Raw genomic sequence first — 12,828 nt, forward strand, 5'->3', positions numbered from 1 at the left:
ACATGGAGGTTGATGGATTGCCGACCACTTTCTTTTAATTGATAAGGAAACAGAGTGAGCCTGGCAGTATTAACATCAGCATAAACAAGAGAGCTTTGATTGATGAGGGCACCGAGATGCAACACAAAAGCTTGTTGTTACTCTCACTACCCTCATTAGGCCTCTCCATATGAGAAGCCATGCTGATATCTGCTTGCCTTTTTTTAATCAAAAACATGGTTCAGATCACATAACCTATAGTAAGTCAATGATAATGATGTAATTTCATAAATGCAACTAATGAAATAGCAGTTACAAGGTTGTAAGCACTTTGAGTTTAAGGGTGTATTTTATAAACAGTAATTGTGGGGAAAAAACACTTTAACCTCAGTTACAAGGCAAACTGATTATACTACTGCTACTAGTACTACTGTTGCTACAAATACTGTATCCTAATGTAGTTTTACATATAAATGCAGCTAAAATAAATGTGAACACAAATTGACTTTACAAACCAAACCAGATAAACCAAAAGGTATTCACAGACAAATAAAACCAGTAAATAACAACGAAAAATCAGAACAGGGGTAAAAACAGGGTTACGCGCTAAAGTCATAAAGTAATCTGTGTCCTTGTGGGCCAGCGATCAGGCCCACACAGGCACAGAGTGGGTGAAGGCAGCTGCAGAATCATCTCAAACAGATGGAGTAAGAAGAGTGTGATCCAGGTGAGAGAATAGATGCATATGTCCCATGGTGCTGATGGTAGCTGCCCAGACATATTTGATATAACACTATACCGCGGCATCTGGTGTTTGCTGCTCGCGCTGCTAATGATGATGAATGTGTGGCATGATGGCCACCCGACACATAAGAGAAAGCTAAATTCTTCACAGAGTTTATGATTGTGTTCAATGCTCAAATAAAATCATGTAATTTCCGTGATTTCTTAGTTTTGAAGACTCAGCACCCACACACAGTGTAGCTCAATGTTTTGATCATCTGCTTGTTTTACGAAGACATGATTTGAAGACTGTAGAAGTAGTACTAATTTATTTAATTTACAGCACTGTATATAGCCACATGCTGCATCTTCCAGTTTTTGAGCGAGACTAATTTTCCTTTGCTGAGTAACAACATTGATCAGCTCAATCAATCCAACATGTACTGGTGTTATTTTTAATCATCTCACATGATGGCAGATTCTGGGAGCAGGCTGTGGGCAAGGGTTAGATTTCTCACTATAAACACCTTGACCAAAATGTCACGCTCATGCATGCTGCCACAATGGATGAAGCACATGTGGAGAATGAGAAGTAGGCCTGGGAGTGTACCACTGGGAACACCCTTCCATCATCTGTCTAAACAGGCCTGGAGGGCTCGGATCACAAAAAACACTCTAACTCTGCTCCCTACAAAGACGCGCCATTGGGTTTCTGGAGAATTACACATATTTCGTGTAATAGTTTAGGCAAATCCACTGTGGGTATTGATATCACACAAGGCTCATTCAGAACATTGAGGACCTGTCACTATTGCTGGCAAGCCTCATTGTGCACTCAATAATAGCCCATCAAATATATTCTTCCTTCTTTTCTTATCTCTGAAAAACCAGTCCTTTTTGCTAAGGTAACGGGTCAGTGAGTGGGTGGCGGGTTAGTTGATTTACCTTATTTAAATATTTTTGTATAGATTTACTGGCTGGAAATTAAAGGCATTGGAATTATCTGGACCCACGGGGCAGCCACATGGCTGACTTCTATCAAAGCACCTGAATATTTTACTGACATATGCCTTTGTTTCTCCCTAACTGCTGCACACAGCAGGCAGAGTCATAGATCTTAACAATCCAAGATGCTAATATTAATAGAGATAGACGATCTGCCACCTTGAAATAAATGAACACAGGTGGTGTTGCACAGCTCCGAACGCCTTAAGTCATTTGCTTCACACCTTACTATAAAATATCCTCTTCTTTGCCTTTTCATCTCATTCACGCTAAAAGCAATGTTTCCTGGGTCGGCCAGTCGAGACTGTTATGTTGTAGGCATCAGACACGATAGGAGGAAGCCCTCAGAGCTTAGTCATTAGTGCACTGCCTTGAATCTGATTTAACAGGATGACTAATCTCATCCAAGTCACTGGTTCGTCAACAGGAGACAACTCCAATGAGGAGAATATCCGGTCACAGTCTTATTTTTATCCCAGTGACAAGAGGAAGCTGACAAGAGGGAGACAGGGGAGACGCCAGAACGGCAGTCTGCTAGGTGATGGATATCTGCACACCATGCTATTATGCATGACAGTGTCATCACTGGCATATAGCCACAACCACCAAAATCTCCTGGTTTGTAAACAGCATTCTGCCAACATGGCTGTTATATAATAATTTAAAACAGCTGTGATGAAAAAAGGAAATAAAAAAAGAACATTGATGGAGATTCATGAGCTGGTGGGGGATCCGGGTATTGCGTGGATACTGATGGTGTTAGTGGTGTTTGGATTACAGTCTTTGAGGGGGTGAAGATGATATGATTGCAGTTTCAGACGTCACTTTATGTGCTAGAATGTCCTGGGAGAATTCTGTGCTTTGTAAATAAATTAACAATAATAAAATATTGTGAAGACACACTGGTACAACAGAATTTACATTATTTAAGGAACAAGCTTTTCACTGTCAGACAACGTAAATGTAACATCCCAAAATTCAGAGCCAGTCAAGAAGAATTGCGTAAAATACTTCTCTCCACATATTACTATACAAAGGGGATTAGTGGTAAATCATTTCAAATCATCCTAAAAATTAACAGGAGATGCATCATAATCCTTGAGATAGTAAATATGTACAATATTTATTTTATAAAGTATAAATATACTTAAATCCAATGGGGGAAGAAGTACTCAGATCTTCTACTTTAGTATCAATACCACATTATAGAATTACAAGAAACAGTTCCACATTTATTTTATTCTATTTTTTAATTTAAGTATTAGCATCTAAATATTCTTAAAGTAAAAGCACTTATTAAGAATGTCTCATTTAAAAATGTTGGATTATACTTATTGATGCGTTAATGTACAATTTAACGTCACAGCTGGTGTAAAGGTAGCTAATTGTAATGTACAAGTTTTTGCAAGCTGAATGTACAATAATAGATACAAAGTAATAGCTTATTCATATATTTGAAAAAAAACACTTAATTGTTTGTTTAATGACAATTTATAAAAGAATGTAGTCCTGCTTTGATCCCAAATCCCCTCTGTTGTCTTCTGGGAGGTCCCACTGGAGCAGTTTAAGGGTCAAGCATCACGCTCAAGGACACAACAATTTGTAGTTATGCGCCAAAATGTCTGAGCTTCAGGCAACTAGCACAGTATTAAGGACATGCATTTATAGTCCACGGCAACAAAGCCAACAAAAGCATGCACACACTCACGCGCAGAAAGAAAACACTCGACACACATACAGTATATCACAATGAATGGACGGGCAAATTGATTGCAATGCCAAATATGTATTTACATGTGTGTCAGTAGATTTAGCACCTTTATATGCCTCAGACATGTTATTTCACTTATAAAGTACTGATGTTGTGACCGAGAACTATACTACGTGTGGGGAGTTAGTTATTGCATGTCCCCATACGAGTATGAAACAGATTTATGACGTGTTGCACCGGGGTATTGCTGTGAAGGTCCAAGTCACACTGCAATTTGTTTAGTGAGGATTAGTGAGGATGTGAAGCTAATGATTAGCCCTTTGGCAAATGTTCCTATTTGATCTTTATGGTCATTATGCTACTTTGATTTTGTGAATCTATTTTTGACAACTTCAAGAAATCGTTGACGACCCCCTTTAGGCACTTCACGTTTAATGCTTTTGAGCTCTTTTTTTTGGTATGAATTGCTTCTCCATCACTTCAGTACATTTGCCATTGTTTTATTCCTTTGTCTCGTTCTGAATTCCTAAAAATCTTTATTCACCGCAGAGAATACATGAGAAAAGATTCAAATTTTACATTTGTTCCCCACAGTATCACTCTACGAGGCATTAAACCATGCAGTACAGTTCACTGAGCTGTATTCAACATTTCCCGGAGTGTGTCCTCTGTGTGACTTCTTGAGGAGGAAACGGAACTCAAACAATAACACTCCAAATGAATTAATGTCGGACTATATATAGCTTGCAGATACTTGTGAAATATGAGTAAAAAAAAAAAAAAATCTGCTTTTCTTTTTGGAGGACATCACGACATCAAAGGTCTGCAGCTTCTGCAATGTGATGTCAGAGAAGTGCACCTTATCTCAGCGCCATATTTAGAATGGAAAGCTGAATGGCATTAAATGGGCCTAAATATTGCACAGTTGTCACGGATGACGAGGATCCTGCCTCAAGTCTGTGAAAACTAGATATAGTATAAAATAGTATTTATAGTATAAAAGCAAGAAATTTCCCTCTCAAAGCCAACACGTCCCAACTTGTCAAATACAGCAGCTTGGTCAGTGGCCCTACGCTCTTCGTACCCCCACAGCGTCAGTTTTGCACACGACAGTTTCATCTCGTTACATACACTGTCTTCTCAAAATTAACTATCGTGTTCACTGGTAACAAGTTGGTTAGGTTTAGGCAACAAAACTACTTGTTTAGGAAAAGATTGTGGTTTAGGTTACAGTCAGAACGTTACTTCAAGTATGTCAACATTGACTTTTGGTTTCACATGGGACACAAACGCCTGTCTCCTGGGTGAATGTCCTGTCTTCTTTGAACAGTCTGTCCACCCCAACCTCCTCCCTACGAGGACGTTTTTGCTCTTTGTACTATGCCACCGGATTTCCTCATAGTTTGAAGCTTAGAGCTACCGACCAAGCTGTCGTATTTGACGATTTAGAAATGAGAATGTGCTGCCCAAGCTCGATATGCCGATGGATAGACCAATGTTGGGCCAGTGTGAAGTGGTCCCAAAATATTCAAATGGCGACGAGATGCATACACGCTGTCTGAAGTGTAGCTGTCAATAGGAAAAGTCAAAAAGTCAGTTATGTGGTGAGATCTTGGCGACAAGTTATTCTGCACTGACAGATGACATTTATGTGAGGTTTCATCTGGAGTACTCTTGCGCTGAGGCAAAGCTGGCCTTTCACTCTGTCTGCCAAACTAGCATTCATCAGCAAACCTCATACACACACACACACACACACACACACACACAGGCATAAAAAATGTAAATGGCAGCTGGCTCTATGCGTGTGATGTCCCCTCTCTTCGTCGTATTGTATCCGTGGTTTGTAGATGCTGCAGTCATCACTGCCCTGCAAAGTCCTTGCAATTATATTGGTGACAAAAATATGATTTATTGCTTTGTTTTCTTATCTCACCTTACTGTCTTCCTTTCTTAACACAGAGGACTAGTCTGGGGTGGTGGTCGATTACAACCAAACAACAGCATCTATAAGCTAATCCAATGGGCTATACTGATTTTTAATCTCTTTCTCCTTCCTTTTAGTTCTCTCTGCCATTTCTTCCTCTCTCCTCTCCTTCCTTTGTTGCCTCATTGCACAGGCTGAACACGTGACAGCTCACTGTCAGTGTGTCCACCCTATTCAAATGAGGGCTGGCCTCAACTGCGTGTATCTCTGCCTTCATTGTGGGCTCAGAAGTACAGCAGCAGGCATTCATGGAGGCACAAGGTGGCAAAGGGATTCTCCCCCATGATTCATTTGAACTTTTCCTCTCTTTGAAATGGCATCACAGAGGCCTTGCATGATTAATCTCGCCACACTTACACTGTTCTACACAGAGTGCCGGCTTTTAAGAATGCCCGAAGGCACGTCTGCGAATATTGTAGTTTGGTTGGCAATCAGCTTGCTAATCAACCTTTTCAATTGTCCATGTAATGTCAAAAATTTAGGTGAACACACCCACCGACTAGACTAACTGAATGGCACTGCATTTTGACAACAGTGTGCAACAGGCTTATTGAAGGGTATCAATATTGTATTGTGAGTATATGTGAAACTAGAGCAATAGTAGTCCACACAGCCGAGCCAAGGATCTCATTTCTGAAAAAGTTCTGGATTTAATTAATTGTTCCATGATTACTTTAGAGTTTGCTGGTATTTGTCCATATGAACCAAAATTATGTGTACTTGTGTGCCTTTCATTTTTAAAATCTAAGGGCTCCAATCAGTGATGGCACAAAGAGAGACATAACACTTATAAGTCTGTTTGGTCTCCAAACTACATCAAAACACAAGTGAGAAGTGATACCGGGAAAGGCGCATGATAGGAGTTATTTCCTCCATTCCACGCCCGTCCATTCCAAAAATGGATGTTTGCAAGAAGCTAGCAATCCAAGTCGTTTGTGTGCTGATTTGCAGCAGAAAAAAACAAGGAAAGAGAAAAGAATATGGAGGAGAGATAGGTAGCATGATTGTCTCTTCTGCAAAGAGAGTTGGAGGTTAAATAACAATAACCCTAACCCTAAATAATAACCCAACTTCCATTGATATTTCCCTTGTCCCGTGTCTTGCATTCTCATTGGATTTGGGTCGTTGCTGCTGTCATTGCCTGTCAAAAAAAATGTTTACACTACAGGATTTGGACTTGCAGACAAGTCCAGATATTTAACCTGCTATATATCTCACCGGCATCTGCAAAGCATTGGCACATCTCTTAGATTGCGTCTTTGAAAATTCACACAGAGCAATCGTCGCTAATGGTAGCAAGTGCCATTTTGCTTCTGATTTTGAGCTTTTAGTATGCGATCTCCAACAACTCACAAAAATGTAATTCATAAGCTATTATTAGCGAGAATTATGCAACAGCACAGCAACAACATTTTATTTATTTCCTTGATGCAAAATGAAAAAAGTAATTCAGTGATCAGGTGAACTGTATCCGGGGACAAATATCTACACTGGGCAATAAATAAGATGTATGGATTCCTTATGTTAAGTGCAAAACCCATCTGTTAAATGGCCTCTTGGCCTCGAGGTAAACAACCTGACAAGTAACTGAAAATGTTGCTTTGATCCCTGACATCAAAAACAGTATAAATTGCAGAAAAGCAATATAACATCTGTTGTCCATGCACGCATCTTGTGTCAAAGTACTCTTTATCAACACTAACCCTGAACTAAAGCCCCCACCCTGCACCGCCCATTGCCTCTAAGAAATACAAGTTTGTCTGGGGCTTTGATTATTTTTAGGGAGGATATGTGGAATGACAAACAGCAGTTCATTATAAAGCACTGAGCCTCGAAGGAGTAGTCTGACTCGTGGGTAGCATTTATTAAATGATCCCGTGTTTTCACTTATATTGGGACTGACCAACAGAGCAGCCCTGACTGTCACATATTATCCTCTAGTGGAGTGTCTTCTTGTTGACTCCACGCTGAGACTCTGATGCTTCACTTTGCACCTTTTACCTCTGAGACTAAACAACAAGATCCATCCAGTGAGTGCAATGGGAACTTTTCTAATTATTGCCACAATCATAATCATGCTAGTATCGCAGCAAAGCCTCTCTGGGCTCTGTGGTCCCGTTGCGAGCTGGATGGGCTCACACAGGGAAAAATGCTAATCAACATCCGGCCTCATTAACTTATCGGTGACTGGGGTACAGCAAAAGAGCCTCTTCACTCCTTTCAAGGGTGGATGTAATCAGAAGCAGCATCTATCCATATTTCCTTCTCAAGGGAAAGGGAAAGGTATACATCTCCGTAAACATACTCACAGTAACTCCTCAGCATGGGAAAACGAAAAATTTGGATTATAATCAGATTCAAGAAGTGAAGCCCAAAGTGTTTGACTAGCTTAATCAAATAGTATGATGGTATGAATGTCAATCATTGAGATTTCTATTGTATTTTCTCTGAATCTGTCTTTTTTGTTCTCTGTGTGAATCCACTTGTAGATATCAAGGGAATCCAGTTTGCCAAGGCCAAATTAAAAAGCAGGCATCACATACATCATACAGGAAAGTGGCCAACGTTCAGCACAACTATACAATAAAACACACTATGGTGCAATTTCCTACCTCTTCCCACTGGTGGATGTAGCGAATGAGTCTTGAGAGACGCAGGAGCCGCAGCAAGCTGAGAATCTTTGTGAAGCGGACAATCCGCAAGGCGCGCGCTGTCTTGTAGAAATCCGAATCGATGCGCGTCTCCACAATGAGGAAGATGTAGTCCACAGGGATGGAGGAGATGAAGTCCACCACAAACCAACTCCGCAAGTACTTGATCTTGATCTGTTGCGGATCCAGGATGATCTCCGTGTTGTCCTCCTTGACGATACCAGTCCTGAAATTGAGGACCAGATCCATGAGGAAGAAGGTATCGGAGACCACGTTGAACACAATCCAGGGGGGCGTGTGCTCATCCTTGAAGAATGTGATGCCCACGGGGATGATGATGAGGTTGCCCACCATCAGCAGCAGCATGGTCAAGTCCCAGTAAAACCTTATTGCAAGTAGAAATGTAGAAAGACAGAGATGGGATGGTAAAAGAGTCAGAACATAGCAAAATGATCTAGCTAACTCTTAGCAACATCCTTTAGAGGGTAACACTAATCTTCTGTGTGCTTTGAAAACTCATTCTATATGGACTGCATGATATACAAACTGTATCTCTTTGCATCATGAAGTATATACACTATTGCTCAATGTTTGGGGTTGTCTGCCACAAAAGCTCGATCCGTTACAGTCAGATGGCTGAGAGGACTACTACTCATACTTTGAGGTTGTAGAAAGACCTATTTTCCAATAAATGTTATTTTGTATCAACTACTTGCAAAGAAAGTCATGCTTTGTAAATGAAGAACAAAATGCTGTACATTGGTTCAACCAGAGTGACAATTGAAAGGGTCGAAAGAAACAAAGATCCCTCGAGAAACAGTTGAATGAGAATAGCAGAAATTGCCTGCCATTGCTAAAATAAACAGGAAGCTAAGTATCAAAATGTGTGCAGATTTAAATAGGAACAAGGTCCTGTCCAGCAAGGTCCTGTCAAGTGCACAAAATAAATCGTGGGGTATTTGGAGAAAAACAACTGTATTCTCCCCTGACATGTAATACTTCTTTTGGGGCCAAAACTATTTCAAATGTAAATAATACATTTATTGTCTGATTTATAGTCTTTTTGTCTCCATTGAAATGGTCATTGTTGAAGGAAAGAAGAAAAACATCAATACAACAGCTGACCCAAAACTTTTGAGCTGCTGTGTATTATAGTAAAACACAGCTTGTGGCAAAACACATTCCAAGGGAGAGTTGCCATTTTTTCATGGCTTTAAAAATACGATGTGACACGGACTATTCTTAGACTCATCAAACAAAACACAGTTAGAAATACATAAAAAGAAAGAATTAATTTGTAAATGTTAACCGAGTAATGTCTTATTATTGTTACATTTATGTGTAACCTCTATAGTATAGTTTTTTCACAAAGGACATTGACATTTCACAGTGGGAAAATTGTTAATAATAAACTAATGATGGCTGAATTCCATTTAGCTGTTTCAGCATCAGTATATTGTTCATCATTGTTCAATTTGTTTTTTTCACTGTAGTGAGATAGGTCACTCCTAAGCTACTTCCATTTTCAGCTCCGGAAAAAAAACAAAGGTTAATTGCTTTTTTTTTTTAATTCTTTTTTTACCATTTGCCCAAGTTGCTAGATTCACCAGCACGACGTGACATTTTACTGGGCAATCAGCCACTACTTATTGTTGAGCCCTGGCATGCTGGCTCACTGGCATGGCTTACTGAGACACCTGAATAGAACAGAGTCATCAATGTTATTAATAACACATGTGCTTTTCCTATTAAGAAAAATGAAATGATTGATGTGAAAGCTATTTGTGTTTGTACTGTAAATCACAACTCAAAAGGTCAATGAGGGTTAAATGTTAATTACAAACTGTACTGCCACCTCGTCCGTCTTCCAGGCCCGAGAGTTTGGATATAAATTGCACTCTCTGCTGGCTTGGTAATTGAATCTAGATTGGCTCTTTTGTGTTAAGGGTGATATATCCTGGATATTCCATAGATCGCACCGTGGGGAGAGGGGGGGGGGGGGGGTCCTGCATGGTGGACCAGCCCAGTGAGCTTTGATGATTTACCCACCTCATCATTAACTGGGCCACAAAGATCTGTTTCTGCGCAAAGCCAATTTCAAGAGCAGGGCCAGGAAACAAGGAAGAAAGGATACTACATACATAACCAGGGTAGGATACGCTTTTTTACTGCAAGCTAGCAAGTCCACAGCAAGTTATTACTGCTCTTTCACTCTCTTGCTGCAGCTGATGTTTATTGATTTCATGGTTGATTCACAGTGTTGCAGTAAATAACAAAGGCTTTAAAATGAACTGCTGCTTTGCAGGATGACACAGCCTGATCCAAAAAGTCCTTGGGCCCATGTAATTTCAAGTTGATTAAAATGTACCTATCAGTACAGATACATAACGTCTGCCTCACCAGAGCAGGAGATAACCTGGCACATACCCCGTTTCCTTCCTCATGAGATTCCTTTTGTTTGTTTTTTCTTTTCTTTGCATGCCTGTGTTTGCTTTGTTGGAGGTTTATAGTTCATCATTTTATTTAGGATTAGTTAGATCTAAAATTGCCTTTTCTCTTCAAAGTCCTTTGAGATTTGCTTGTGATAAAGCACAACAACTCCAAGTAGTTTTACAATAATTTGAGATTTTGTTCTATTTTCTCTGCTGTAAGCATGACTAAACATCATTGCTGATTCATTACGGAGGTAAAACAAAAGAAATCTATGATGGCATGAGTGATGACATGGTGGCATTTGGACACGAGAGGTCTCTTCAACTCAAACACATAAATCTGTGGAAAAACGTAACATTACTTTGAAAAAGTAATGACTGTAAAATACAGAAAAACTACACAGGCTGCTATGGAGCAGACGTTTAAGTTGTAACGTGCTAAGGTTACAGTTGATAAGAGCATTTCACAGATGCATACATACATTCACAGCATACACAGACACACATCTCAGTTTCATATCTATTGCACACACAGAAACATATACACATACACTGAGGGAACAGGGACAATAATTGGAATCCTTCAAAGTAAAAGGGTATCTACTGTTCCAGCTTGTTGTCAAGTGGAGTTATATTTAGACAGACCTTGCCACCACTGGGTTTTCTCATGAATGAAAGCCCAACAGGACAAGAAAAACTTATGAAAACACGAACAGATTATGACATTTGTTCTTTATATTGCCATGTTATCGAATGTTAAAAATGCTAGATAGCGTGTGCATTTGTTTGCATCCCCTCAGGTACAGCTTACTAATAGGATGCAAGTGTGCTCCCAGCACTTGACAGAGTATATCAGTGATGATTTAGGGTTATCTGTTTCTATAGAAACGGATGCAAATATTTCCCTTCGTTTTGCCATTTGTATCAACTGTGACGACTCAACTGCCAACCAAGTCACCAGAAAATATTAGCATTGTTGGTTTTTGCCAACCACAGGATACGTTGAATGTTGAGGTGTCAGAACCAAAAAGGTTTCATAAAAGTTTCACATCAGCCGCGTGTCATGCTCGCAGAAACGCACAATTACAGATGGTTAGATGGTGAAACAATTGGTTAGCTTTAAATAACAAAACAACAACCGCCATTAGCAGACTTTCTTACACAGCGTTACGTAACAAGTGTACCAATGTTACACAACAACCATAAAGTCAACATTTAGTTTTGGTTTCACACAGGACAAGAACAGCAGCCTCCTGGGTTAAAATCCTGTTTGTTTGACCCATCCACCTTGGTCCCACCCGCCCTTAGTGGACTTTCTTGCTTTTTATACTTGTAATTACACCCAGGTAACTTTATGTCACTTTTAGTACAGTGACGGTACTACATCACTTGCTGTGCACGTCGCTTAATGTACTAAGTCACTTGCTCTGACCGAATGAAAAAGTGTCCACATTTAACATTTCCATGGTCTGCAGAAACTTACAATGCCAGCATATTTTCCTGGTGAATGGACTGCAGCAGCACTGATTCTGAGCTTACCATGGGCCAGATAGGGTGCCGGATGGCCTTCTAATTCACAATGACAGTAAATTGATTCAAAGCTTTTTCATGTAAATAAGGTGCCAGGGTATTGCTATTAAACAAAATAGCACAAAGTACAGTTAAAGCTGATGGGGATGTCATTCATTTTGAAAGTATTTGATGATAAACCAAAGCATCGAAGAAATGGACTTTAAACTGATGATGCAGGCAATCCGAATTCAACAACTGGATGTTGCTCAAAACCAAAAAAGAACAAGACAAGCCATAGAAGTGAAGCCTGTAAAATAGATCTGGCTTCAGTTAGATGATGCTGTATGAATGAAAGAAATAGAAAAATAAGTGCTGGAGGAGAGCTTCTCAACATCTTTGCAGAAAGCACAAGACAGCATTCTGCTTGAGACCTCTGGACGGCACCCTGGCAGAACACAGCCACTGCTGCCACCTGTTTGAGTAAGCCTCACTTTTTATAGGATTGAGGGGATAGGTGAGATTGATAGCAGCTCTTGTATGCTCATAGTGAAAATGCATCTTTCTAAATATGAAGGGAAATGCACCACGCAAAAAAAAAAATCTGAGCATGGTACCTTTTTGTTGTACCATTGGATTTTAAAATAAATCAATCTACTAGTGGAAGACGTCCTATGACCATTAGTGACTTTGAGGTCCCCCCTTAAACAAAATTGTAATTGACCCACAACAATGTTTTGGGATAAGGACATCGCTCAGTATGCAGAATTTCAAAGAGCTGTGTAGGAATCCTTGTGGATTTTAAGTGTGTGTACGTGTAGACTGTGGTTT

The 12,828-nt window shown here is 39.9% G+C and overlaps 1 protein-coding gene across 1 annotated transcript in view; it reads right to left on the reverse strand.

The window, feature by feature from the left end:
- The window catches only part of hcn4 (hyperpolarization activated cyclic nucleotide-gated potassium channel 4), a 57,882-nt gene that overhangs the window by 29,304 nt on the left and 15,750 nt on the right, over positions 1-12,828 (reverse strand). The window contains exon 2 of the mRNA XM_076077814.1: positions 8,018-8,441. Coding sequence (XP_075933929.1) covers positions 8,018-8,441 — 424 coding nt within the window. The remainder of the gene's footprint in view (positions 1-8,017; positions 8,442-12,828) is intronic.

This window comes from Anarhichas minor, unplaced genomic scaffold (assembly GCF_050575085.1).
Source record: "Anarhichas minor isolate MPS153535 unplaced genomic scaffold, ASM5057508v1 ptg000062l, whole genome shotgun sequence".
Lineage (NCBI taxonomy): Eukaryota > Metazoa > Chordata > Actinopteri > Perciformes > Anarhichadidae > Anarhichas > Anarhichas minor.